The sequence below is a fragment of the Pecten maximus genome, chromosome 13, assembly GCF_902652985.1.
Source record: "Pecten maximus chromosome 13, xPecMax1.1, whole genome shotgun sequence".
NCBI classification, from domain to species: domain Eukaryota; kingdom Metazoa; phylum Mollusca; class Bivalvia; order Pectinida; family Pectinidae; genus Pecten; species Pecten maximus.
The window spans coordinates 18,581,434-18,608,104 of record NC_047027.1 but is presented as its reverse complement, the minus strand read 5'-3'; the positions used below and the strand labels follow the sequence as shown (position 1 = coordinate 18,608,104).

General features: G+C 38.6%; 2 protein-coding genes across 9 annotated transcripts in view; both read right to left on the bottom strand.

Moving 5' to 3' along the window:
- LOC117341271 (hemicentin-1-like) overlaps positions 1-26,671 on the bottom strand; it is a 111,797-nt gene that overhangs the window by 82,506 nt on the left and 2,620 nt on the right. For 2 of the 8 annotated variants that reach the window (XM_033903125.1, XM_033903127.1), the window contains exon 1: positions 4,073-4,529. The gene's annotated coding sequence lies outside the window, so the exon portion shown is untranslated. Of the gene's footprint in view, positions 1-4,072; positions 4,532-12,811; positions 12,876-26,671 lie in introns of those variants that run through there. The other 6 variants (XM_033903121.1, XM_033903126.1, XM_033903122.1 and 3 more) reach the window with 5 other exon arrangements.
- LOC117340517 (mucin-2-like) lies at positions 18,032-19,660 on the bottom strand. The gene has a single exon (XM_033902277.1). The coding sequence runs from the start codon at positions 19,658-19,660 to the stop codon at positions 18,032-18,034; it is 1,629 nt and encodes a 542-aa protein (XP_033758168.1).

Here is a 26,671-nt window from a genome sequence, read left to right as displayed (position 1 = left end):
GCCAGCTTTTAGGGGTCAGATTTAGGGACCAGAGCTAGGGACCAGGTTTTGAGGGTCAGATTTAGGGACCAGCTTTATGGGTCAGATTTAGGGACAGAGGGTTAGGGGCCAGCTTTTGGGGTTCAGATCTAGGGACCAGAGTTAGCTGCCAGGTTTTGGGGGTCAGATCAAGGGACCAGCTTTTGGGGACCACATTTAGGGACCGAGACGTCTCCACTACAGCACTAAATAATAATTTTATTAGATTGGTAATTGTTGTTGACTCCTGAGTGGAGAGGAGAGGAGAGAGAAGTAGGGGGATGGGGTTGGGGTGTGTGGGTGGGGGTTGGTGGTATTACTGTCTGCCTCTAAAGCAGCTGTCAGTGGAGGAGGAGGAGGTATACATGTCAAGATGAATAGGAACCCTACACTTTAATAATCAGCTGTTTTTACAATATCACTGTCACTCAACACTGTGTGGTGTCTACTTGATATAAATTTCACCCCCTCCAATCTGAACTGGACAGGAACATACAGCATGGTGCACTGGAACACATGGTGTGTGTTATTTTAGCCGAACTGGTATCAAAATTCCTCCCATATCAGAAGTATCCCTCCTCTCACTTCCAGGTGGTCAGTATCTCACTGACCAGTAGCTGTTTCAAAATATCTGGCCTCTCATGTCCATATGTTTTTTCCATCTTGTATGTCAACATTTACATTTTTCATCCAGTCATCCCCCCCCCCCCCCCCCCCCCCTTGACCTTCCACGATCAAAAGCATGACAAGATAATGACCTGTAGACCTGTAGTCACGTTCCCTCCATGTCAACATCAAAATTGTAGCCCCCTACCCAACCCAACCCAACCCAACCCTACCCTACCCAACCAAACCCACCCTTGTATTACCTACACAATAAAAATAAAATACCTAAAGATAAAGTAAACTGCTGTCATCTATCAAATTAAAACTTCAAATATTACTTGTAAAGAGATGGTGAATGTATTTCCTGATTGTAAATGTCAAAATTATCTGAATCACAGTGAACATTGAAACCTGACTGTAGGATATGATGGTGTGTCAGTTAAGTCAGTGTCGTGTAGGATATGATGGTGTGTCAGTTAAGTCAGTGTCGTGTAGGATATGATGGTGTGTCAGTTAAGTCAGTGTCGTGTAGGATATGATGGTGTGTCAGTTAAGTCAGTGTCGTGTAGGATATGACGGTGTGTCAGTTAAGTCAGTGTCGTGTAGGATATGACGGTGTGTCAGTTAAGTCAGTGTCGTGTAGGATATGATGGTGTGTCAGTTAAGTCAGTGTCGTGTAGGATATGACGGTGTGTCAGTTAAGTCAGTGTCACAAAGTGAAAGTGGAGCATGTTTCTGTTCCAGTGGAAATGGTCGGATGTTACAGGATGTCCTTAAAGACTGTAGTATAAAGTTTTCCACAATTATTGTCAGAATTTTGTTTATACGCCCTAGAGATCGATTTTATACAGTTAAGCCAAGTATCCCTCTGTCCATAAACGGAGAAAAAGATCTTCCAAGTGATTTCTGGATAAAAACAAAAAATCTAGTTCAATCAAAATGTCGTTCCTTATGCTAAGTCAAAATAATCCACTGACATGGAGTATTAAATAATGCCATTAAATACAAAAAAGTATGTATATCATTTAACAAAAATATTTACATAGACTCTACAGTAGAGCATATGTTGTCATGGTGATAAATATCTTCTCTGATTTGTCCACAGACATAGTACATTATTGTGATTTCTCAATCTCCTGCCACGAAACATGTACACAGTAGACAGACGCAGACTTCAAAAATAACAAATCAAGTTTTTGAAGAAATAAATTCTGGGATTAGTTTATGTTCAACAAAAACAGACACACACACACACACACAAGGAGGTTTATCACATCTATATTGCACTAGACTGGTCAATATTTGAATTCTACGATATTCAACAACGGAAGATAGAGCTTTATGACAACTTCCGTCATTATAAATTAATTATGTCAGCTTCCGCAGTTTAATATTTCGTCAACACAGTTTTCCACAATTTTATGGTCATGGTTTCATTCTGAACATTGTCAGAAAATTGTTTACGCTCCGTAGAGACGGATTTTATAGACAGTTAAGTCGAGCATGAAGTTGTGAACGATTAATAACTGATGTAAGAATATTATAGAGCCAGGCCTCTAAGTCAGTAACATTTCTCACTCCAGGAGTATTTCAGTATTCACTTTGAACTGTTTGTACCCTGTCATAAATATTTATACAAAATTACTAAAACTGAACGAATCCGGTATTAAATGTGCAAGTTTATGACAAATATAAATATTTCAAACCCAAATTCATATACAGGAAAAATATTATTTGAAGATTTTTTCTTTTATACTGGGTCCTTGAATGTAATGGTGAAGTGTATGACAAATTAAATTTAAATATTTCAAACCAAAATTCATATTCGGCAAAAATGTTGTGCAAGATTTTTCTATTATATTAAATCCTGGGATGTAATAGTGAAGTGTATACATATGACAAATTAAATTCAAATGTATCAAACCAAAATTCATATTCAGCAAAAACGTTATTTAGAGTTTTCATTTATACTGAATCCTGGGATGTAATGGTGAACTACGATAATCAGCGAAGCTTGAATTAAAATCTTTTATGTGTGCGAAGGGTATCGAGGCTTAGTCTCCCGAGTTATATTACTACTAGTGCCCTCATATCTTAGATTTCATTTCAGCCACACAATTTTCTACCCCTTTAACAGATTGTAGTATCAGAACATAAAGCCAGCCAGCCACTTAGCCTGTTCACTTCCCAGGCTTGTCAACACAAACGCTTAACAGAACAACACTCTACAGCCACATAAAAAATTTTCGTGAAAAAAAATAATACGGAAAATTACCCCAACAAATTTTAGGTTATATATGATCGAACATCACAAGGGGAAAACGAGAAAATTAAGAAAGCCTTCAATTATTCTGTAATTAAATTTCACTCTAGCGGGACTAAAATGACGTATATATATACATCATGTATATGTCCTTCAAAGAAAAGTGGAAGGTATACTGAAAAGTCTGTATTTACACAAATTAATTATGTTTTAACTTAGAGAAATCTACCATTGGTTAAATTACTGGAAATAATTGTTAAAAGTCAGACAAATATGAAATTATTTCATGAAACTGTGAATGTTATAGATATGTTTTTATACTCAACTCTGAACTTAAAGCTGATTGGTAGAAAAGCTTCAGTCTGACATGGAATTACTATTTTTGTGATTTGAAGGGAAGTGTCCAGTTAGAGAGTCAAATCCAAACATTCTGTTTCTATAATTATGATTATGTTTTGAAGGTAGATTATTACAGTATTATTATCGTAAATAAATGTAGGTATAATTTATATATATACAGTATATATAGCTATTTCGATGGACACGTGCCCTCTCCTGTTATATCTACAACAAACTAAACAATGAAAACCTTGAACTTTTTCTAATTAATCAAATTTGTCACTAGATAATTAATATTTGGAATATATGACTAGATAATTAATATTTGGAATAACTTAACATCAAGTCTGCATTAATTCATATCAACATCAAAATCCATACTGTACTGTGTAGGTGATAAACTCTAACAGGAACTTGCATGAAAGATTGAAGTCTTAAATCAAAACAATTCAAATGAATTCAGACCATTCATCAAAAGAGATGTAATATACAGAGGAGAAATTTAAATATTGTATCATATTAGCATGAATTTTGTTTTTCCTCATGATTTTTGTTCCGCTTTTAAAAACTTAAAAACTTTCTATTTTATCATTTTAGATGGATTAAGATTTATTTAAATTTGTTTATCAAATATTTATAAATACTTATTTCCAATTCTTATAACAAATAACAATGTTAGGATTTGTTTTCATTGTCAGCTTGCTTTATAATTTTGAATGTGTATCAGACATTCATTCTGTAGGAAGTTCTACACCTGTATGTGCTATATAGTTAACATTTTAATAGATTTCAATGTAGTTCCTTGAATCTTCCAATATATATATTTTTTTCAAAAACGTTACCAACCTGTTTCAATGTTAATGAATAGATCCCTGTAAAATCCGGTAATGAAGTCACAAAATTATCCAAAATTTTCCACTTTGATGTAAATATTCAGTATAATAATGTTTAACATCCACCTATAAAATGATACTGACCATTAATTATGATAAATATCCATACAACTGACCAGTGAATTGGTCAGTCTTGTCCACAAATGGGCATTAGTTTCACACTCCCAAGTAAATAATTCCCCGGAAAATACACAGCACTTATCCTCGAATGCTTGAAGACAATTGGAGTGGGGTAGTTAAATCCTGTAGGAACATTGATGATTAAATAAACACGATCGCTGCTATCAACAGATGTGTCGGTTCTTATCCAGATAAGTCGTCTGTATATCTATGTCACGGTACACCTTTACCTGTAGTATGTTTCTCGTTAGCTGCGTTACCTGTGTCACATGTTACCTGTTTGACAGTTTTACTATAACTACTACTGCTGGGATTTACCTGTGTTGGGGAAAGCCTCTGTGAGTGGAAGAGTCTACCTTGTTCTCTCCCCTCCATGGGTATCACTTCCTACTGATAAACCCATACCTGTATATGAAAGTGGGGGAGTTGATTACAGAATTTAGGGATGTGAGGCTATGTGTATATGTTGTGTATCATATACAAATACATTATCATGCCTTTGGTGGGGAATATACACCAAATGGGGTATAAGCTTCAGATATATAGACATATGCAATACCTATATACCTGTATACCTATCAATCAATCTCAGGTAAGGTACAGGTAAGGTCCAGGTAACAGGTGATTATTGCAGGTCAGTGATGGAGAGACAAGACTGATAGTCAGGTCGTAAAACATAACTTGACCACTATAACCATAACTTGACCACCACCAGCGGCTAGTCACTCAGTGTCTCTACTGGTGTTTGTAAACAAGATCTAAGGTTACAGGTGAAAAATATCAACATAATTATATTCAAACCTTTAATACTTCTTGATATCTTTTTTATAATATCAATGTTGTATATAATTTCATCATTTAAATTGCACTGGCATCTGCTTAAAATTTAATGTTTTCAGTGAGAATGGTGTTACATCTGGTACTGAAACAGGTGGTCTGTACAGACAGGTTTTGTTATATAATGTGGCCTTTAAAGACAGGTTTTGTTGTAATGTGGTTACAGGTGACCTTTATAGACAGGTTCATTATGTACAGGTGACCTTTATAGACAGGTTTGTTATGTACAGGTGATCTTTATAGACAGGTTTGTTATTTACAGGTGACCTTTATAGATAGGTTTTTGTTTTTACAGGTGACCTTTATAGATAGGTTTGTTATGTACAGGTGACCTTTATAGACAAATTTTGTTACATATAGCTGAAATTTCAGACAGGTTTTTGTAATGTACAGGTGACCTTCATCGACAGGTTTTTGTTATTTACAGGTGACCTTTACAGACAGGTTTGTTATGTACAGGTGACCTTTATAGATAGGCTTTGATATTCTTTTCGATTATAGCCTATGATGTTTTGTACCATTTGTAGATGATATAAACAGGTATCTGCTAACGAGTATGTAAGCGACAGGTGTGGAATATTGACCCAATGTCAGGTGTGGTTTAACATATTCCTATGAAAAAGAACCTGGTTTCCAAATCTTTTGTGATAATAATAATTCTCATAAAATATGCCATTTTGAAAATTATATATCATGAAAACTGAGTCTTCCATCCCCAAATGTAGCAACTTATATTGTTGGTGGACAAGACCTTTCAGTACGGAATGTTAGGGACGACAGAGAAGCTAACCAAATCATCTAAACCTCGTTTCAGATTGCTAAGGCAGATGAATGGTCAACGATGAATGGTCCGTGATGACCACACGTTAACGACCTTGCTATACCTATTTACAGGTGTGCCCTATAATTACAGGTGAAACCTGACATGTTTATGACGCGCTGCTTACCTGTGCCAACTCGGCACAAATACACCTGTTAACGAGTTCTCAATTGTAATCAGATTCTTAATTACAGGTATTTTTTACAGGTTTATCAATCTGTCGTAATAAACAAATTACTTATCAATGAAATGTGTTACTAATTAATTAAACCAATCTGATTTTATAAGTTACAGTACCAACTTGATTTACCGCTAGTATTAATGTCCAGTGGTAAGAAAAACTAGATATGTTGGAGCGACAGGAATGACAAAATGTTTAGTGTTTCCAGGAAATAAAAACGACAAAGAAACTTGCCAAATATATAGTAAGCTTGATGATATTTACTGCCAGTAAAAATTGATAAATAGATGTCCAATTATTTTCAAAAGTTCAGTCCATGCAGTTACAAAAATGCATTTTCATATGCAGGGAAGTAGATCTGTGATTTGTATACCCAGAAGTATCCCTGAATACTCCTCCGAGTCTTATAGTCATTGCTACAGATACTGGCATGATTTATCAGGGTATTCCCCCCAGACTTAAAATCTGACACGTCTTTTATCTTTAAAAGATAAACCGCAATCAATTTCTTGTAAGAAATACATTCAGCCTAGTTTTTGTTCTTTTTCCCCAGCACATTTTGAAACTTCAAAAGATTATGGTATATACAAACAGTCTTACTTAGCCTCACAGTAATTTTTCTTGTAACAAGTCCAGGGTACCAACATACAGTGATAGAAACTTTTGACTCACAACAAGGGGTGGGCTTATTACAGGACAACGGAATACATGTACTATTTGTTTTTACTTAAACTGCAATAGAAATATTGTCCGAGATGGGTTTATTTTAGGGCATGGGTTGAATGATAGGGTTTATTATCTGATTATCGTATTTATCCTCAAATAAACCCCCTCCCCTAATGTAAAAGTTTAGCACCATATTGATCCTCAAATAAACCCCCTCCTCTAGTATGAAAGTTTTATTACTGTATATATCCTCAAATAAGCCCCTCCCTTTTGTAAAAGTTTAGTATCACTCTCCTGAATTAAGCCTCCTAACCGACTGTAAAAGTTTAGTACCATATTAACCCTCAAATAAACCCCCTTCCCTAGAATAAAAGTTTAGTACCGTATCTATCCTCAAATAATCCCACTAAACCAGTGTAAAAGTTCAGTATTAAAGTTTTGAGAGGGCTTATTGTGAACCACCTCTAGCTTTTAAATGATGATTCTGTAAAAAGGAAGAAAGGGCTTAATTGAGGGCAGAGGCTTTTTTGCAGATAAATATGGTAGAGAGTTCCTTACTGCAGGCCATCTATATATAACAGCACTTGTTTGTGTTTTTACTGAATTGCAATAAAAAATGATCAGGGGTGGGCTTATTTATAGGCATGGGTGTACTGTCTGATAAATACGGTAGGCAGTTCCTGAAGCACCTGTCGTTTCCTGTTACCAGGTAATTAACTTTATGGACTTTATACAGGTAAATAGGACAAAAGAAATTATATTCACACAGGTACTGATCATTAATTAACTCATCAGGCCATAAATATTCTGTTGTACATAAAGTGTTAAAACATCAACAAATGTTACCATACTTTGACATTTGTGGCTCAGATAATTTTTATGACTGAGTCGACGACTAAAACACAAGATTAATCGACACGTCCCGTAATGATATATTGTAACTAAACACAACTTTTAACACTAACTTTTGTTGTCAAGGAGAACAGAACTTTGTCTACAACACTCAATCTTCCTAAAAAAAAAACAATCATTCTCATTGTAACTCTTAATTTTCAGATATTTACGATGTACCTTTGCGACTTCCGTAAACAAGATTTTTATTTCAATTTTCGTTTTATTGTCCTGTTTTTTACTTTGAATCAGGTGGTGAATTCAACATGTTTTGTGCAATTTCAGTGTCTATATCCTTCAATAAGATACTCAATTATGAATGTTTTGTGAGGTCAATATAGTGTTATACTAACCTCGTAAAATCCAATATTGACTGATGGCGAAGTTCTAGGTCAACATTTTAGACTCTACCATGTTGGCATATGAAATGCAAATCTGACTTAGTGTTTCTAAAAACAGAAACATCATATCAATGTCTTAAAATAGTGACCTCCATGTCATTGTGCAGATGTTTTAACCAGTAAGATTAAGAGTCGTGGTGGCCGAGTGGTTAAGGTGTCCCAAAACTTTATCCCTCCACCTCTGGGTCGTGAGTTCGAAACCCACGTGGGGCAGTTTCCAGGTACTGACCGTAGGCCAGTGGTTTTTCTCCGGGTACTCCGGCTTTCCTCCACCTCCAAATCCTAGCACGTCCTTAAATGACCCTGGCTGTTAATAGGACGTTCAAAACAACAAACCAAAACTAAAAACCAATAAGAATTAAGGAAAATTGCACCGCGCATATCTTATATCAATGGATACACAGGGGAAGATATGAACACAAATATGGATTGACAAGGAGAACAAGACCAGGTGTTAAGGAAGAGTAAGCGTCCTCTGTTTCAGCAATACCAACACCACCACCATTGAAATCAGGGTCAAATTTCCACATCACATTCTCAAAGTTAGAAAATAATCATCCCCACAACTAGCTTGTCTTCACAAAGTTAAAATAATTTCTGTCCAGTTAAAGTAGGAAATATTTACAATGTAACCAGTTTATTGAAGACAGCGAAGACAATTCCTGCCCACCTTTTGTTTCTCTATTTGAAGGACAGCCTACCAGACTATTTAAAAGCCCTAAGAGACTGTATCAAATTCTATCAATCTTCTCTAGATGTAACAGATGCACAAACTTTATAGCAATCATTCTATGTTCCAAACGAAATTCTCATTTCCGGAAATATTTAACTCTAAAAAATTCCAACTCTATGAATAAACAGAGCTTGTATTTAAATACAACCATTTATGTTTGGGGTCATTTAAAACTTAAAACTTGAATACAATCTTTGTTATATTGTAACAATAATACACGTATTCGTGGTCGATCGATCAACCCAACACGACTCAATGTTAATGATTGATTCGCCCCACTGTGGCCCGACAGGGATTCGAGGTGTGTTTTCAAAAGATGAGTCAACGAATGAAAAGAAGAAAAATAAGTTAAAATCAATCTCTGTCGTTACATTCACCTCCTTTTTTTTCGGCCCCTAAAATTTGAAGATGATCTGTCAGGGCATACCTTGTCCCCCTTTTTCTGTCTCTATGGGTTCGATTTTTCAAGCAGCATCTTTGATGTAGTAATTCCTCCCATTCTGGGTTGTAATACTGAACTTGAAGTCAGATTTCAACCTCCCTCACCCCTTTAATGTTCCACCCTAGGATTTCATACACAATACAGAACCAGTGTCTCTCTAACATACACCAATGATATCCTGTATCTAACACACAGTATCCCTAATCATTAACAAGAGATCCCAGATGGATCTTGGCAAACACCATTAAACGATCTTTAGGGTTTATGAAAGGCTGATCTTTTCTCCATTTCCCTTTCTTTCCCCTCTTACTCTTAATTATTTGAGAACAAGGGGAATCTATATATATAATCTTAGAAAGATCTTATGAAGAACTTCATTGAAAAGATGGACATTCAGTCTCCTGAAATTTACAGAAAGTTTGAATCCTCAATCTATCATACGTAATTTCCAATGAAATTTACAGAAAGTTTTAATCTTCGCTCTCTGTGTGATAGATCAAAGATTAAAATTTTCTGTAACTTTCCATGACAGATGAACAGAGGGTCGAAATGATCTGTATACATAATCATGACATATTACCAGGGTAAAAACACAAGTGTGCTCAAACAGTAATAACTTATCATATAAATGGGTAGATTTAAGTCCGTGGAGCTGCACAAACAAGTACTCAAACCAAAATATTTAGATTTGATAAAAAACGACAACCTTGGGTACTTGAAGACATAAATCACCTAGATCATATGTTTTCATGAAAAAAGACTTGTTTGTATTGATAGCCTCATAATGTTAACATACCACGGTTTGTATGAAGAGAAACATCACTTATACTTGGTTGTTTTAAGTGGTCCATCAGACATGATATGCGTTAACATAAGTACTCTCACTAAAGTACACGTCGTTGGGATGTACGAACTTGCTTCATCGGTCCCATTCATATGCAGTTCACTTAGGAGATGCATAATGGAGTTAAATATGCCACAATGATGTGACATTTCAATCAGAAATGCATGATTCCACTACCCTGAAAACCAGAGCTAGTAGACATTATGTAAATATGTGTTAATTTTTAAATATTTATTTGTATGTCCCTCTGTGCATGTCAGGGTGTATGTCAAAGCTGTAAGCATGACCTTGAGTATTTCAGAACAGTTTGCTTGGTCTTAATCAGGGGTTTATCACTCAAGTGGACAGCCAGAATCATTTTGAGGCTCAGACCTCCTTGTAGTAGCTGGTGGCTACCTCTATGAATAATATATGGGAGGCACATGCCATGATTCCAGGGCAATTATTTGAATAGAGTCTTGTCCCAGGGAAACAATCACAACAGCACAGCAGTACAAGACGGTCAAGGAGCTAGTCTTCCTGTGAAATACAAACTACCCTGGGTAGGATCGAACCATATACCTCACACCTTTACCTCAGGTTAATTAATGGTCTGATGTTCTACTGATGAAGCTACCAGGGCTCCAGATCAGAATTAGGACTCAAGCTAATTGACTTGTGTCAGGATGGTGACAAGACATTTTATAAACCTGACTTCTTGTTTAAGTGTGCTATAATGTAGTTGTTGACTGAAGTGTTCTGATGTAGTTATGGATTAATGATCCTCGATAAAAACGTTACCTAACATCTGACTGCCTCATGAACTGGATCATACATTTAGCCTGAAGTGCATCAACTCCCCTTAAACTAACCCACCAAAAATTTAAATGCGAGATGAAGTTAATTTTTTTCGGGATATATACACAAGTTGATCAAACAGTGGATTAGAGTTCCTATACAAAATTTTTCAATTAGGTTACAACCGTGAATCTGATAAATTCACGCATTAGACCTGAAAATTCGGTCTTTATAAATCTAATAACCTTTTATATTTGGGTAATTTGTCCTCTCCTTTTGTCAATCAGGGCGGCATTCTCACTTTTCATTCTAAAGATAAAGATTATCTCTATGTATACATACGCAAAAGACGCTGATCTTCTTACTCTACAAAAAAAAGGACCGAAGACATTTTCTTTCCTTTATGTTAATCAATATCAGATGAAGTCGCGACATATTCAACCATAAACACAGCTTTAGCTTGAAAGGACAATGTCTATGTATCTGATGCTCAATGTTATCCACAGTAAACGGTCTGCTGACTAGGAATATTCATAGGTGACATCGACAGCCTTGCAACGACAGAAAAAATATAAAACACATTCTGTAGCACCTCAGGAGACTTCTAATAGCTTGATTGATAGATTTTCGACATGGTTAGAATTGAATACGGGATATTTTCATTCTTTGGAGACATGGGTTGCCGTTCGGATATATAGTTCTCTATGAAACGTATTAACAGGGCTATGAAATGGCTAACCTATTAAATATCCACACTATGGCTTATTAGAACCCTACATGTGATTTTTACGATAATACAGCCTCGTAAAGACCAACCATTTCTATAGTTTCCGCCTGAACGAATCGGAGCATCAACAGTTTGCAACAGAAGAAGTTGGCAAATAAAATATCATTTACACCATTCAAGACAATTCCACAGAATCCTGGTTGAAACAACATGGAGTTTTTATATTTCCTTTTCAACATATTTTAAATAGAGAACATTTGGTTAGCTGAAAGTTTATTGAAATTTATACGAGCTTTTCACCTGTCGCAAAGAATGAAATAAGCTATATCTGTACACAGGTGGACCCAAGGGAGCTCTTATAATGTTAGCAGTTTGAATCCCTGACGGTTAATATGGAAATATGAGTGCCATTCAAAAGGATGAAATATATATCTACCACTGGGGAGCTTTGGAATCGTAAGATTTACATAAAGGTGACATATAAGTTATTAAAACATAACAGCTGTCTACTCCAGCAGTCTGTGAAATTAAAATCTGTTCATTCGAGTCCATCCACCTGCTCATGTATGTATGTATACTTTTTACTTTTCGTCAATTCAAAGATACACGATTAGCTGTTACGGACATAGGAAACTTAACCGATTATTTTGTTTTCTTAATTTTCGGTCTCCATTCAACAACGGAGTTTCTGTATTACATTAATTTCTTAACAATATATACTTGTTGTTGTTTTTTCAGGTTTTAATTGTAAATAGCAACACAGTCGCCTTCTAGTTTCAAACTACATGGATTTTCCGTTTAGCTCTATAGGTATAGAGCCGAGGACCTGAGGGTAGCGGGTTCAATCTCGAGTACATAATACTGAATTATGATGATTTACATGGTTTTAATTAGTTCATTAAACACTTTAAAAGTTTTTATCTAAGTGGGAATGGTTCAAATAGTTTTTCCATTTTTCAAGGACTTTCCTTTGTAACTATCAGAAACAATGACTCAAGATGTCAATGCACAGACTTCAGAATCTTTTCAATAATCCACTTAAAATTTAATAATTTCATATATATTTTTTCACTGTTAATCTTTTAATAAAAAAAACAAATAAAAATTTGTTTTATCCCAAAATAGCTGAAAATAATTTTTAAAATGCTCCATATATTTATTTTGACATTTGAGTCATGACACAGCTTCATAAAATGACAAAGTCATTCACCAAGTCTCAACACAGCTAACAGGATAAGAGGGAGTCTACTTACCAATTGAAGACAACAGCTTAATTAATTCCAGTAAGGGTATAAATCCACAGGAATGATACAGAGGCTGGAATCAAAATAACAGTGTGTTAACTCCCCCACATCAACAACAGCTCTGAAGATTTATCAATGCAGTTAGTGTAAATAGTCTCAATACTGAGGGGAGGGGGAGTAGGAGGAGGGGGATCAGGAGGGGGGAGGCTTATCATAACACTTGTCTCACTCTTTCAGGGCTGAAAGGGGCCATCGGAGGGGAAATCTGTCATATTTTTATTTAATCATTCAAAAATCTTTTCTTTTTTTTGTTGAGCTTAGCTTGCTTTGATTTACTGAAGTTTGTTGGGTATTACTGCTTTTTATCTGCAATTTCGATGGAAAAAAATATTTTATAATGTAAATGGCCAGTATTCCAGATAATTTTTAAAATTCTTTTTCTTTCTTTTTTTTTTTGTTGCAAAAATCATCTTTTTTTTAATTGATGTAGAAAATAGCAAATCAAAAATTTGAAAAGCTTGATTACATTATCTTCCAGATACAAAATTAATTTTTGACATTTCAATTTATCATTCTGCAATATCTCATCTCAAGGGTGTTTTCAAATTTTGCAATTAAATAAAAAAAATTCAAAGATAATGTTTGCATAAAATTATCCAAATTGACATCATGCCAAAATGTTATGATACATTTTCTGATTTCCAAAAATTCCAAGCTACCTCAGGAAAGGCAATCTTTGTTAAAGAACAAATTATCTTTGCTAAATTAACGAAAATTAAAATCTAATTTCGAAAAAAAAGTCAAAATATTTCATAAAACTCTGACTAAAATCTACATGGTATTTCACCAAAAGTTTAAGAAGTATATTTCTAAGTCATCAGCTATTAAAATGTTCCTCAATTAGAAGCATTGAACTACAGCTTACTATCGGCATTTACGACTGTATGAACATAATTATATATAGTAACCAGATGCATGAGCAAATATGAAATTAAGTGAAATAGATGTAAAGAATCTAATGGAAACCTATATCAGGCACCACTGATAAACCTTCATGAAAAATATCAGAAAACGTGAGCAGTGGTGCAATTTTACCTCACTCTCCCATGCAAATGAAACATCAACCCGAAAAACATTTGAAACTCGTTTACGCCCCTATGATAAGCGTTTTGAGATAAGACAACGCCTGTGGAGTTTTCGGTGGCAGTTCGCCCTGGCGATGACAATCTCGGACCAGAAGCACAAACAGCTACTATAAAGATGGTGATTAGCACATGTGGATGTTTTTATACTTATTTATTGCGTAAACTACGGCAGCAGGTGTCTCTGTTATCATATAGGTTTTGTTCTTATCATTTGTCTTCATATGGCATATAGGGAGTGTACAGGGGAGGGGTCAGGGGTCAGGTAAGGGGTGTCTTATAGGGAGTGTACAGGGGAGGGGTCAGGGGTCAGGTAAGGGGTGTCTTATAGGGAGTGTACAGGGGAGGGAGAAGGGGTCAGGTAAGGGGTGTCTTATAGGGAGTGTACAGAGGAGGGGTCAGGGGTCAGGTAAGGGGTGTCTTATAGGGAGTGTACAGAGGAGGGGTCAGGGGTCAGGTAAGGGGTGTCTTATAGGGTGTGTACAGAGGAGGGGTCAGGTAAGGGGTGTCTTATAGGGAGTGTACAGAGGAGGGGTCAGGTAAGGGGTGTCTTATAGGGAGTGTACAGAGGAGGGGTCAGGGGTTAGGTAAGGGGTGTCTTATAGGGGGTGTACAGAGGGACAAGGGGTCAGGTAAGGGGTGTCTTATAGGGAGTGTACAGAGGAGGGAGAAGAGGTCAGGTAATGGGTGTCTTATAGGGAGTGTACAGGGGAGGGGTCAGGGTCAGGTAAGGGGTGTCTTATAGGGGGTGTACAGAGGGACAAGGGGTCAGGTAAGGGGAGGTCTCATAGGGAGTGTACAGAGGAGGGGTCAGGTAAGGGGTGTCTTATAGGGAGTGTACAGAGGAGGGGTCAGGGGTCAGGTAAGGGGTGTCTTATAGGGGGTGTACAGGGGAGGGAGAAGAGGTCAGGTAAGGGGTGTCTTATAGGGAGTGTACAGGGGAGGGGTCAGGTAAGGGGTGTCTTATAGGGAGTGTACAGAGGAGGGAGAAGAGGTCAGGTAAGGGGTGTCTTATAGGGAGTGTACAGGGGAGGGGTCAGGGGTCAGGTAAGGGGTGTCTTATAGGGAGTGTACAGAGGAGGGGTCAGGTAAGGGGTGTCTTATAGGGAGTGTACAGAGGAGGGGTCAGGGGTCAGGTAAGGGGTGTCTTATAGGGAGTGTACAGGGGAGGGGTCAGGTAAGGGGTGTCTTATAGGGGGTGTACAGGGGAGGGGTCAGGGGTCAGGTAAGGGGTGTCTTATAGGGAGTGTACAGGGGAGGGGTCAGGGGTCAGGTAAGGGGAGGTCTCATAGGGAGTGTACAGAGGAGGGGTCAGGGGTCAGGTAAGGGGTGTCTTATAGGGAGTGTACAGAGGAGGGGTCAGGTAAGGGGTGTCTTATAGGGAGTGTACAGAGGAGGGAGAAGGGGTCAGGTAAGGGGTGTCTTATAGGGAGTGTACAGGGGAGGGGTCAGGGGTCAGGTAAGGGGAGGTCTCATAGGGAGTGTACAGAGGAGGGGTCAGGGGTCAGGTAAGGGGTGTCTTATAGGGAGTGTACAGAGGAGGGGTCAGGTAAGGGGTGTCTTATAGGGAGTGTACAGAGGAGGGAGAAGGGGTCAGGTAAGGGGTGTCTTATAGGGAGTGTACAGGGGAGGGGTCAGGGGTCAGGTAAGGGGTGTCTTATAGGGAGTGTACAGAGGAGGGGTCAGGGGTCAGGTAAGGGGTGTCTTATAGGGAGTGTACAGAGGAGGGGTCAGGTAAGGGGTGTATTATAGGGAGTGTACAGGGGAGGGGTCAGGGGTCAGGTAAGGGGTGTCTTATAGGGAGTGTACAGAGGAGGGGTCAGGTAAGGGTGTCTTATAGGGAGTGTACAGAGGAGGGGTCAGGGGTCAGGTAAGGGGTGTCTTATAGGGAGTGTACAGAGGAGGGGCCAGGGGTCAGGTAAGGGGTGTCTTATAGGGAGTGTACAGGGGAGGGGTCAGGGGTCAGGTAAGGGGTGTCTTATAGGGAGTGTACAGGGGAGGGGTCAGGGGTCAGGTAAGGGGTGTCTTATAGGGAGTGTACAGGGGAGGGGTCAGGTAAGGGGTGTCTTATAGGGAGTGTACAGGGGAGGGGTCAGGGGTCAGGTAAGGGGTGTCTTATAGGGAGTGTACAGGGGAGGGGTCAGGGGTCAGGTAAGGGGAGGTCTCATAGGGAGTGTACAGAGGAGGGGTCAGGGGTCAGGTAAGGGGTGTCTTATAGGGAGTGTACAGAGGAGGGGTCAGGTAAGGGGTGTCTTATAGGGAGTGTACAGAGGAGGGAGAAGGGGTCAGGTAAGGGGTGTCTTATAGGGAGTGTACAGGGGAGGGGTCAGGGGTCAGGTAAGGGGTGTCTTATAGGGAGTGTACAGGGGAGGGTTCAGGTAAGGGGTGTCTTATAGGGAGTGTACAGAGGAGGGGTCAGGGGTCAGGTAAGGGGTGTCTTATAGGGAGTGTACAGAGGAGGGGTCAGGTAAGGGGTGTATTATAGGGAGTGTACAGGGGAGGGGTCAGGGGTCAGGTAAGGGGTGTCTTATAGGGAGTGTACAGAGGAGGGGTCAGGTAAGGGGTGTCTTATAGGGAGTGTACAGAGGAGGGGTCAGGGGTCAGGTAAGGGGTGTCTTATAGGGAGTGTACAGAGGAGGGGCCAGGGGTCAGGTAAGGGGTGTCTTATAGGGAGTGTACAGGGGAGGGGTCAGGGGTCAGGTAAGGGGTGTCTTATAGGGAGTGTACAGGGGAGGGGTCAGGGGTCAGGTAAGGGGTGTCTTATAGGGAGTGTACAGGGGAGGGGTCAGGTAAGGGGTGTCTTATAGGGAGTGTACAGGGGAGGGGTCAGGGGTCAGGTAAGGGGTGTCTTATAGGGAGTGTACAGAGGAGGGAGAAGGGGTCAGGTAAGGGGTGTCTTATAGGGAGTGTACAGGGGAGGGGTCAGGTAAGGGGTGTCTTATAGGGAGTGTACAGAGGAAGGGTCAGGGGTCAGGTAAGGGGTGTCTTATAGGGAGTGTACAGAGGAGGGGTCAGGTAAGGGGTGTCTTATAGGGAGTGTACAGAGGAGGGGTCAGGTAAGGGGTGTCTTATAGGGAGTGTACAGAGGAGGGGTCAGGTAAGGGGTGTCTTATAGGGAGTGTACAGGGGAGGAACAGAGTTTTGAGGAAGGGGAAGACTACAGCAGAGACTGAAATTTGTGGGTTTGAGGTTGGGGGTCCAAAACTCAGAAAGAATGAGAGAATTTAACACGGTTAAAAACTAAGATAGGGTTGGATGGTCTACAGGGAAGAAGAGGCTGAGGGGGAGACATTGTTCTGATTTTACTTTGGGTTTTTTTAACATCTTATCAACAGCTATCATCGGGTGGCACAGTGATAACATATTTGCCTGTAATTCACCTAGGCAGCTAGAGTTTGATTTCTGGATCAGACGTGAAAAGGCATAGGGGTCACCTGCCTGAGCAAGTGGCTTTTCTCCAGGAACACCTACAGTAAGACCTCTCGCATGCTTCCATCCAGCCCAACAATGGTTAATATAAGATGATATTTCTTTTTTTTTCAACTGTTGTAAATTGAAATATGATATTTGTCTCATATATATTTTCCTTTTGAAATGTTGAAAAGAAACAATATGCATTACTTCTATTGAAGATTTTGTTCTGCAATATCTTAAATAACGATGTTTTAATACAGGTACTATTTAGCATGCCAGTTATATTTAAGTTATAGAAATATGAAATTTATTATATCTTTATGTGAAAATGGAGAGAAAACCAACAAAGCATTTAAAGGTAGGAGGAGATGGGTCTAAAGGTAGGGAGGAGATGGGTCTAAAGGTAGGGAGGAGATTGGTCTAAAGGTAGGGAGGAGATGGGTCTAAAGGTAGGGAGGAGATGGGTCTAAAGGTAGGGAGGAGATGGGTCTAAAGGTAGGGAGGAGATGGGTTTAAAGGTAGGGAGAAGATGGGTCTAAAGGTAGGGAGGAGATGGGTCTAAAGGTAGGGAGGAGATGGGTCTAAAGGTAGGGAGGAGATGGGTCTAAAGGTAAGGAGGAGATGGGTCTAAAGGTAGGGAGGAGATGGGTCTAAAGGTAGGGAGGAGATGGGTCTAAAGTAAGATGGGTGGATTGTGTGAGTGGAGGATGGAGGGTGGGAATGGAAGGTGGGGATAGAAGGTGGGAGTGGAGAGTGGAATGAAGTGTGTGAGTGGAGTGTGGAGTGTGGAGTGTGGAGTGGAATGTGGGAGTGGAGGTAGGGGTGGAGTGTGGGAGTGGAGTGTGGGAGTGGAGTGTGGGAGTGGAATGTGGGATTGGAGTGTGGTAGTGGAGGGCAGAGTGTGGAATGGAGTGTGGGAGTGTGGAGTGTGGGAGTGGAGTGTGGGAGTGGAGTGTGGGAGTGGAGTGTGGAGTGTGGGAGTGGAATGTGGAGTGGAGGTAGGAGTGGAGTGTGGGAGTGGAGTGTGAGTGGAGTGTGGGAGTGGAATGTGGGATTGGAGGTAGGAGTGGAGTGTGGAGTGTGGGTCTGCGTGTGGCGTGTGGAGTGTGGGAGTGTGTCGTGGCGTGTGGCGTGTTGTGTCGTGGCGTGTGGGCGTGGCCTGTGGGCTTGGCGGTCGGCGTGGCGTGTGGCGTGTGGCGTGTGGGCCTGTGGCGTGTGGGCGTGCGCGTGTGGGCGTGGCCTGTGGGCTTGGCGTGTGGGCGTGGCCTGTGGAGCGTGGCGTGTGGTCGTGGCGTGTGGGCTTGGCGGTCGGCGTGGCGTGTGGGGCGTGGCGTGTGGTCTGGCCTGTGGGCTTGGCGGTCGGCGTGGCGTGTGGTCGTGGCCTGTGGGCTTGGCGTGTGGTCGTGGCGGGCCGCGTGTGGTGTGGCGTGTGGGCGTGTGGCGTGCGGGCTTGGCGTCGGCGTGGCGTGTGGCGTGTGGTCGTGGCGTGTGGCGTGTGGCGCGTGTGGGCGTGGCGTGTGGGGGTGCCCTGTGGGCTTGGCTGTCGGCGTGCGTGTGGCGTGTGGGGCGTGGCGTGTGGCGTGTGGGCGTGGCGTGTGGCGTGTGGGCGTGGCGTGTGGGCGTGGCCTGTGGGCCTTTGGCGGTCGGAGTGGAGTGTGGAGTGTGGGAGTGGAGTGTGGGAGTAGAGTGTGGGAGTGGAGTGTGGGAGTGGAGTGTGGAGTGTGGAGTGGAGTGTGGGAGTGGAATGTGGGATTGGAGGTAGGAGTGGAGTGTGGAGTGTGGGAGTGGAGTGTGGAGTGGAGTGTGGGAGTGGAGTGTGGAGTGTGGTAGTGGAGTGTGGGATTGGAGTGTGGAGTGTGGTAGTGGAGTGTGGTAGTGGAATGTGGGGTTGGAGTGGAGTGTGGTAGTGGAGTGTGGTAGTGGAGTGTGGGATTGGAGGTAGGGGTGGAGTGTGGTAGTGGAGTGTGGAGTGTGGGAACTGAGTGTGGAGTGTGGTAGTGGAGTGTGGAGTGTGAGTTGAGTGTGGGAGTGAAGTGTGGAGTGTGATGTGAGGGAGTGTATGGTTGGAGTGAAGGGTGGAGTGTGGGAGTGGAAGTGGAGTGTGGAATATGGAAGTGGGGTGTGTAAGTTGAGTGTGGGTGTGAAGGGTGGAGTGTGGAGTGAGTAAGTGTATGGTTGGAGTGGAGTGTGGGAGTGGAGGAAATGGAAACACTAGAAGGCTAGAACCTTGATGAGGGGGTTGAGGGATTGAGGTGTTGAGGGGTGGAAGTGGTTGAGGTGTTGAGGGGTGGAAGGGGTTCATGTTGGTGGGTGAGGTCAGGTTAAGTTAGAAGCCAAGGGATCAGAGACCATAGAAGTAATTCCAATGTAGTATAGGCTGGGACTCCAGATTTGACATCTGGGGATTATAAAGAAAAACAATTGATAATACATTTTGTGTTTAATTCATTTCAAGCTAAACAACCTTTCTATTCTTCAACTTCCAAAGGCTAGGATCTCCCTACACGCTTGTCAGATTGTTACTAAATTTACTTTTCTGTACACTTATAAACTCTTATCTTTATACATTCAAAATAAAAATATCTGTACAATTTATACACTGATTCTCTGTGTTTCTACCTACCTTCTGTGTAAATAACTAAAATGATTCACTGAATCATACGCATCCTTATCATCCCTAGGATAAACCACAGTCTGATATATATATTCGTCCCCAGACAAATGTAATCTATAAACCATTGGAGCCCAAAGAAAATTTAGTTCTTGACTTTTTTGCTGAACTCATCTAGCATTTTCAGTAGCATTCGTAACAGTTGGAAAGGTAAGAAAAAAATCACAGCTTCTCTCATCCAGTTATCTCAGAGTACAACTTTGTTTTCTTCTTTTATTTTATTTTGTTTTTTCATAAGATATCTTAAATTTGCTATTTTTAGAATGAAGAATAACAGTCATGCTAAACAATAGCTTATTTAAACCTTATCATCTCAAACATTGCAGAACAAAATCTCCAAAAGTGGTACTACATTTTTTTCTTTTCCACATTTCAAAAGAGAAAATATATTCTAGAGAAATATCATCTACACATTCCATGCAAGAATTTATAAATTTCATGTCAAAAAGACATTAAATACAACAGTTATGAAAGGAATGACCCAAAAATGTGTTATCATGTCGAGGTCTTCAAAACTACATAAAGAATGGTTAAAAGAAATATTAAATTCTGTAGAACTTTCCATCTTCCTTATCCTATATGTCGCCTTCCCTCATAGATATAAAACAATCTTATTCTGAACTTGTACAGATAATAAAAATTTATGTTGAAACTATTGGTGAAAATTCAATTTAAACATATTAAGTAATGTAATCCCATCCTCCAAAATAAATCCAGAAATGATCTTCAACCAAAATTTTATTTTCAAATCCCCAAGAAATTCATTTGAATGCATGCACAGCTGTGAATTATGCATGATACCAAAAATTCAGTAAACAGCCCAAAATATTTATGACGAGTCTGGCAAGATTTCTGAAATTGCATTTCAAGTTTTCGTATAATATGACCTCCAGAAACACCCATCTTAGCTATGAAACAGAAAAAATCTGTAGCCAGGAAGATCTCATATAAAACTATCTGGATTATACAAAACAGTTTGTAGTCTGCACCGACTGATAACAGAGGAAATGTCATGGTTTCAAATATGTTTGGCCAGATCTTCACCACTAGATAATGGTGTCCTCCTAGATACAAAAACAGGTGCTGTGAAAGCTGCAACAGAGCAATGATACAAGAGCACACTGTGCAGGGCGTTTTCTGAAGGAATTTTGGGGCTGATGATTGGCCCAATTTACATACTCCAGCCAAAATTTGCTGTTTACTCCTGAAGATATCTTTCCAAAATCACCAATTTTCCAAAAAAATGAGGCAGAAAGGCCTATTCCAAACCAATGAGAAAAATCCCTGGATCATTTGATGTCAAGGTCATTTGAGGTTGAGGCCAAGGTCAAGTTCAAGGTCATCTACAAGTTCTGGAATGTTTGACAGAATTTGGTCCCAAGCAAATGATGTTAGAAAACACTGATAAGAGAATCTTTGCCTTTACTTTGGCTTTGGTATCTTCAGGTTCCAGTAGAGTTCAAATTGTATTATGTTTTAATTAATTTGCCATTTTTTTTTTCATTTTTTTTTTTCTTTTCATGCCTCATTCAATACATGAAATGGTAGATTCACAATATTGGATTATGAATTTTTACATTTGATTTATTAATTACTAGTTATCGATTTTGGATTATAATCTCAAATAGGATGTCAATCCAATGAAACTGTCAATAACAAAGCACAGGGTCCACTTTTCAATTATTAGGAGATATGATGTTTACGGAAAATAATTACAAAAATTTGTAAAACTTCTGTTTATTCACCAGACATTAGGGAAATATAACTGAACAAATATTGAATTAATGACTTGGACATGACTCAACAGTGAGCTAGGGGAACTAGACGTAAACGAGAAGAATATCAAAATAAACAATTTTCTCATAATCTGTACAAATAGAACAATATTGACAAACCTCCTTTTTGTCCTAATTATCACAAAATTATCATTTTTGTGAAGGGTCCATTTTTCAGTGCCAATTCAGTTAACGGAAAATGCGGATGAAACAGCAACATCATTTTGTAATTGATCAAAAATTAAGCAGTTGAGGAAATGTCATTAATATCGAGAAATATCTCTCAGTTTTTTTCATTGCTATATTGGGAAAAATTATCTGTAAACAGTCAAATGCAGAAATAATAAGCTCCTGATGAATAGCCTGATAATGCTTTTATCATTCAAAATCTCATGCTGGATATATCATTTTTCAAAGCATTATTAAACAAAAAAATATTTGTCTGACAAATTATACCAAAATACTGTCATCCTTACACTGGAGTACATCAACATTGATTGCAGTTTATGATTTTTGTGAAATATCAATTTTTGGTTCTGTGTAAACGGCCCCCTGGCTAGGTCAAGATCACACAGAGATAAATTGAGTGATAATCATGAGATAATTGGTTTACCTTGCACTGTGCAGACTGATTACAGGCACCAGGGGCAGCACCGATTACAGGCACCAGGGGGCAGCACCGTTAGCTCTGTATGTCTGCCTGGCTGTAGTCACAATTGATAATGCAGCCTCTGGTACAAAATGTCTACTAGTATGGTAAATATCCACAAGTTTTGATGTCAGAATCTCTACAATTACTGTTAACCTCCACAAGTTCATGATAACAAATATATACAATTATTGTAAATGTCCAGATGTTTTTAATGTCTGAATCAACATATAAAGTATCTACAAATACAGTATATGTCTACAAGTTTTGATGTCAAAATGTAAAAATGTCACAACAATAAAATGTCACCAAGTACGATAAACAACAAAACTTGTGCGCAAGTCTATAAAAAATCTTACCCATTTTACAGTCTAAAACAAGGGGAGATAATTAAAGGGAGACAACTAGATGAACAGGACCATTAAGGTTTACATGACAACATACCCATGTTGCCTCCATTGTAACTTTGAACCTTGACCTTTTATCTTTCTTGACCTTTGAAATGTTGATGTGTAGTTTCACAATTTATGGACACTGCTCTTTTTTTTCTCTCCTAAATCCACAAACACTTTAATAGATCTCTGTGGGAAAAAAAAACTTAAATGATGGAATTCTGTAAGTTAAGTAACATTAATGAAAAGTTTGTAGATCAGAGATGTCAAGACATTCTAATGCTAAAACAATAAACTGAAAATTTACTGCTCACACCATTAAAATTATAACCAAACCCAAGATATCAGATCCTTCCCATGTTTACCATAGACACTGGGTATATCTAATTCAGCAGAAAACATCTCCATCTTGGAATAGCATCACATACCAAAAGTAGACAGCATCTTTATCATGTAGATTTTTTAACTGACAGAACGTAACTTTAAATTGGCCAATTTATCCCGAATATCTTCCTTATCACACTTCCAATCCAGTTCTTCAACATGATGGGCGGATTTCTTCCTCCATGATCGTGACATTATATCATCTTTAGTACTTCCTGTAGGTAATTAGGCTTCAGAGTTGTATATCGCTTCTGTTTTCTTGGTACGTTCTTGGTGGGAACTTTGCTGATTTCAATTTTTCAAATTTCATTCTTAATTTCAAACTGATAATTTTATCTTCCTCTATTGCTTTAATTTTCATTTTCATTTTGTTTTGTGTAGTTACAGAGAGGACCACTGAAAGCATTTTTTAAGAAGACAGATATGTGTTCCTTGATAAACCAGAGATAAAACTATCTGCCACTGACTGCCTTCATCAGCTGTACCGACCGAGTCGAAGGGAAATCCCACTTGTATGAAACTAGGTGACCGTGATCATATATGTCAAATTTCTCAGTCATTACCATTCTGTTAACACAAAATTATTATTTGTTATAATGATTTTTGTTTTATTGACAAACAGATATCCCTAGGTTTCCAAAGATAAATCTTTGTGGAGTTGTACTGAGCTTCGGTCAACTAGGTCAGAAATGCTTGTCAATAGTCAGCTGTCCTGAGATAGGACCGGACAGATACATGATTCTCTCTGCTCTGATAAGGCCCCTCCTATCATTGACAAACAATCAATTGACCCCTTATATCATTGGCAAACAATCAATATTGATAGCGCTAACTTTGTAATAGATTATAACGCAGTCAGATACTCCAAAGTTTACTTTTGTAAAATTTTATAAAATTTTGATAAGATATGAATATGGTGGGAACTTGGACCGAAGCTGGTAGTGAAGAGTTCTCAAGTGAAGGGTATTGTTGTAACTTAGAACATAAAGTCTCTTAGATTAACCATGATAAAACAAGTATGGTAAACAGATTTTTCATTTTAGAGTCAGCCATATCAAAATATTTCAATACCTTATAAACACAGTTTGAATTTTGAAAAAAAAAATTGCTTTGTACCTTGATTCAATGCTAGTTCATTCAGAGGTACCTATTTTTAACTTAATATCTAAAGTAATACCAGTTTGATTTTGAAACAGCACAAGTTTAACCTTTGAAACACCATCAGTTTGACCTTTTAAACACCATCAGTTTGACCTTTGAAGAAACATCAGTTTGACTTTTGAAGAGATTTCAGTTTGACCTTTTAAACACCATCAGTCTGACCTTTGAAGAGATTTCAGTTTGACCTTTTAAACACCATCAGTTTGACTTTTGAAGAGATTTCAGTTTGACCTTTGAAGAAACATCAGTTTGACCTTTGAAACACCATCAGTTTGACCTTTGAAGAAACATCAGTTTGACATTTAAAGAAACATCAGTTTGATCTCTCTGAACCAATATCAGCTTGACTTTTGAAGCAACATCTCGATCTGTTTGAACTTTGAACCAGCACAAGTTTGATAGCTGAAACAATTAACTTGATAGCTGAAACAATACTAGCTAACATCTTATCAAGTAAAGTAAAATCTTAACATATATGGCTTCATATTGTTTAATTTCATTCTAACCGATAGTGGCAATATCAAGATTCTTAATCCCTGTCGAGGTAGAATGCTTTCTGTCCAATCAAGATAACTATCATATCGGTTTCCATATTTTCAGCAATCCTTTAATTCCAGCAAAACCGACTGGAATTATGATACGCTTGATTATCATGACAAATTTGAATAGAAAAAGTCCACCCTGTTGGTAAAACATTTCCTGGGTGATGGACGATCAGGATATTCATGTATTTATGACATAATAAGAAACTTGATCCATCTGTCATTTCCGATATTTTCTTTCCCCACTATTGTTTTCAAAGTAGATTTCTACCCATGCAATGTGTGATAATATATCTCCCATACAGGACATGTTAAGGAAAGCTGTCGCCAATCTGAAACAAAATCTGTTTGTCAAAATCAATGTTTTATGTACAATTACACTTTGATATGAGGGAAGTAAACACGAAAAAAATGACTCATTTACTTAAATTTATGCCTGTCTCACTAATAGAAATCCTTTACTGCTAAAAATAACTATTACAAGACAGTCAGTATACCCTGCTTCACTAACAAATTCATCTATTTTTCTAATTAAGTTTTTTTCCTCAATTCCCAGAAATATAATTATTTTATTTGTGTTGTCTTACTACGACCATGCTTAAGCCATGAACATGTACATTTTGTTCCAATTTTCATACCTATAAAAATTCCATTGATTCTAAATATACCACGATAAATGTCATATCAAGTTAACGAAGCTTGACATGTCAGAATCATATCAGTTGTGTAATTTGTTTGAATGACACAATTAAATACCGATAATTGCCTTGGAACCTCTAGGGGGCATTTCCCCATGTGTTGTAATTCAGTAAATTTAACAGTGAACACTGATTTCATGAAAAGGATTTCAAAAGATTTTTGAATTGATACAGAAAATATTTCATTGAACTTATTCAATGCCGCATAAAGTGAAATGACGAATGGAGTTTTCGAAAAACAGATCCAACGGTTAAATCATGGAATTATAGACAACAGTTTTTACATAAGTCACTTAGGCTTGATCAGATGTCACTATAGTGATAATTAACTTTGCATGCAGGTCCCTTATGCAAATGAAAAAAGATCACAAAGAAGTTAGTCCGTTTTATCAAAGTAATACAAGGCCCCTTACAAAATTGAAAAAAATACTGCAAGGCCTCTTATCAAAGTGAAAAAAAGGTGTGAAAGCAGCTTTGACGGTTAATATAAGGTCATACCACCTCCGAAAAATCTCATCCAGTTTTCATCAAAAAGATTAAACAGCTTTCTTTTAACATTAATAATACATAATTTCACTAATGATATTAACCTTCTTCAGATCATTTCCCTCTGTCACCTTTTTCTTCACTTTTGATAAATTGTCTATGATAAGAAAAAATCAGTCCAGACATCAATTTTTATCATCATGTCGATCTGTTCAGCCGTACCAGATAGTTCAGTTTCTCTTTATTAAAGTTATTTGATGAACGTGTCATCTTCACAAGGGAGGATTTGACCTTTTAGCTGAGAAAGGTTGAAAGAATATTAACGAAAACTAAAAAAAGAAAGGGTTTATTTACATCCTGTCTCTAACAGGCTTATAAATGGCAAGACATTCGTCTCTACGCTTTGAAATACGAGATATCATCTACAAAGGGATAATAGAAAGCTATGTATGTGAAGATGAGCAGTCCAAGCAGAGTACACGCGACTATTATGTTTTAAATGAAAGCATACAAATTCAAGAAGAAAAGCGGAACATTTAGTATGAAAGGAAATAT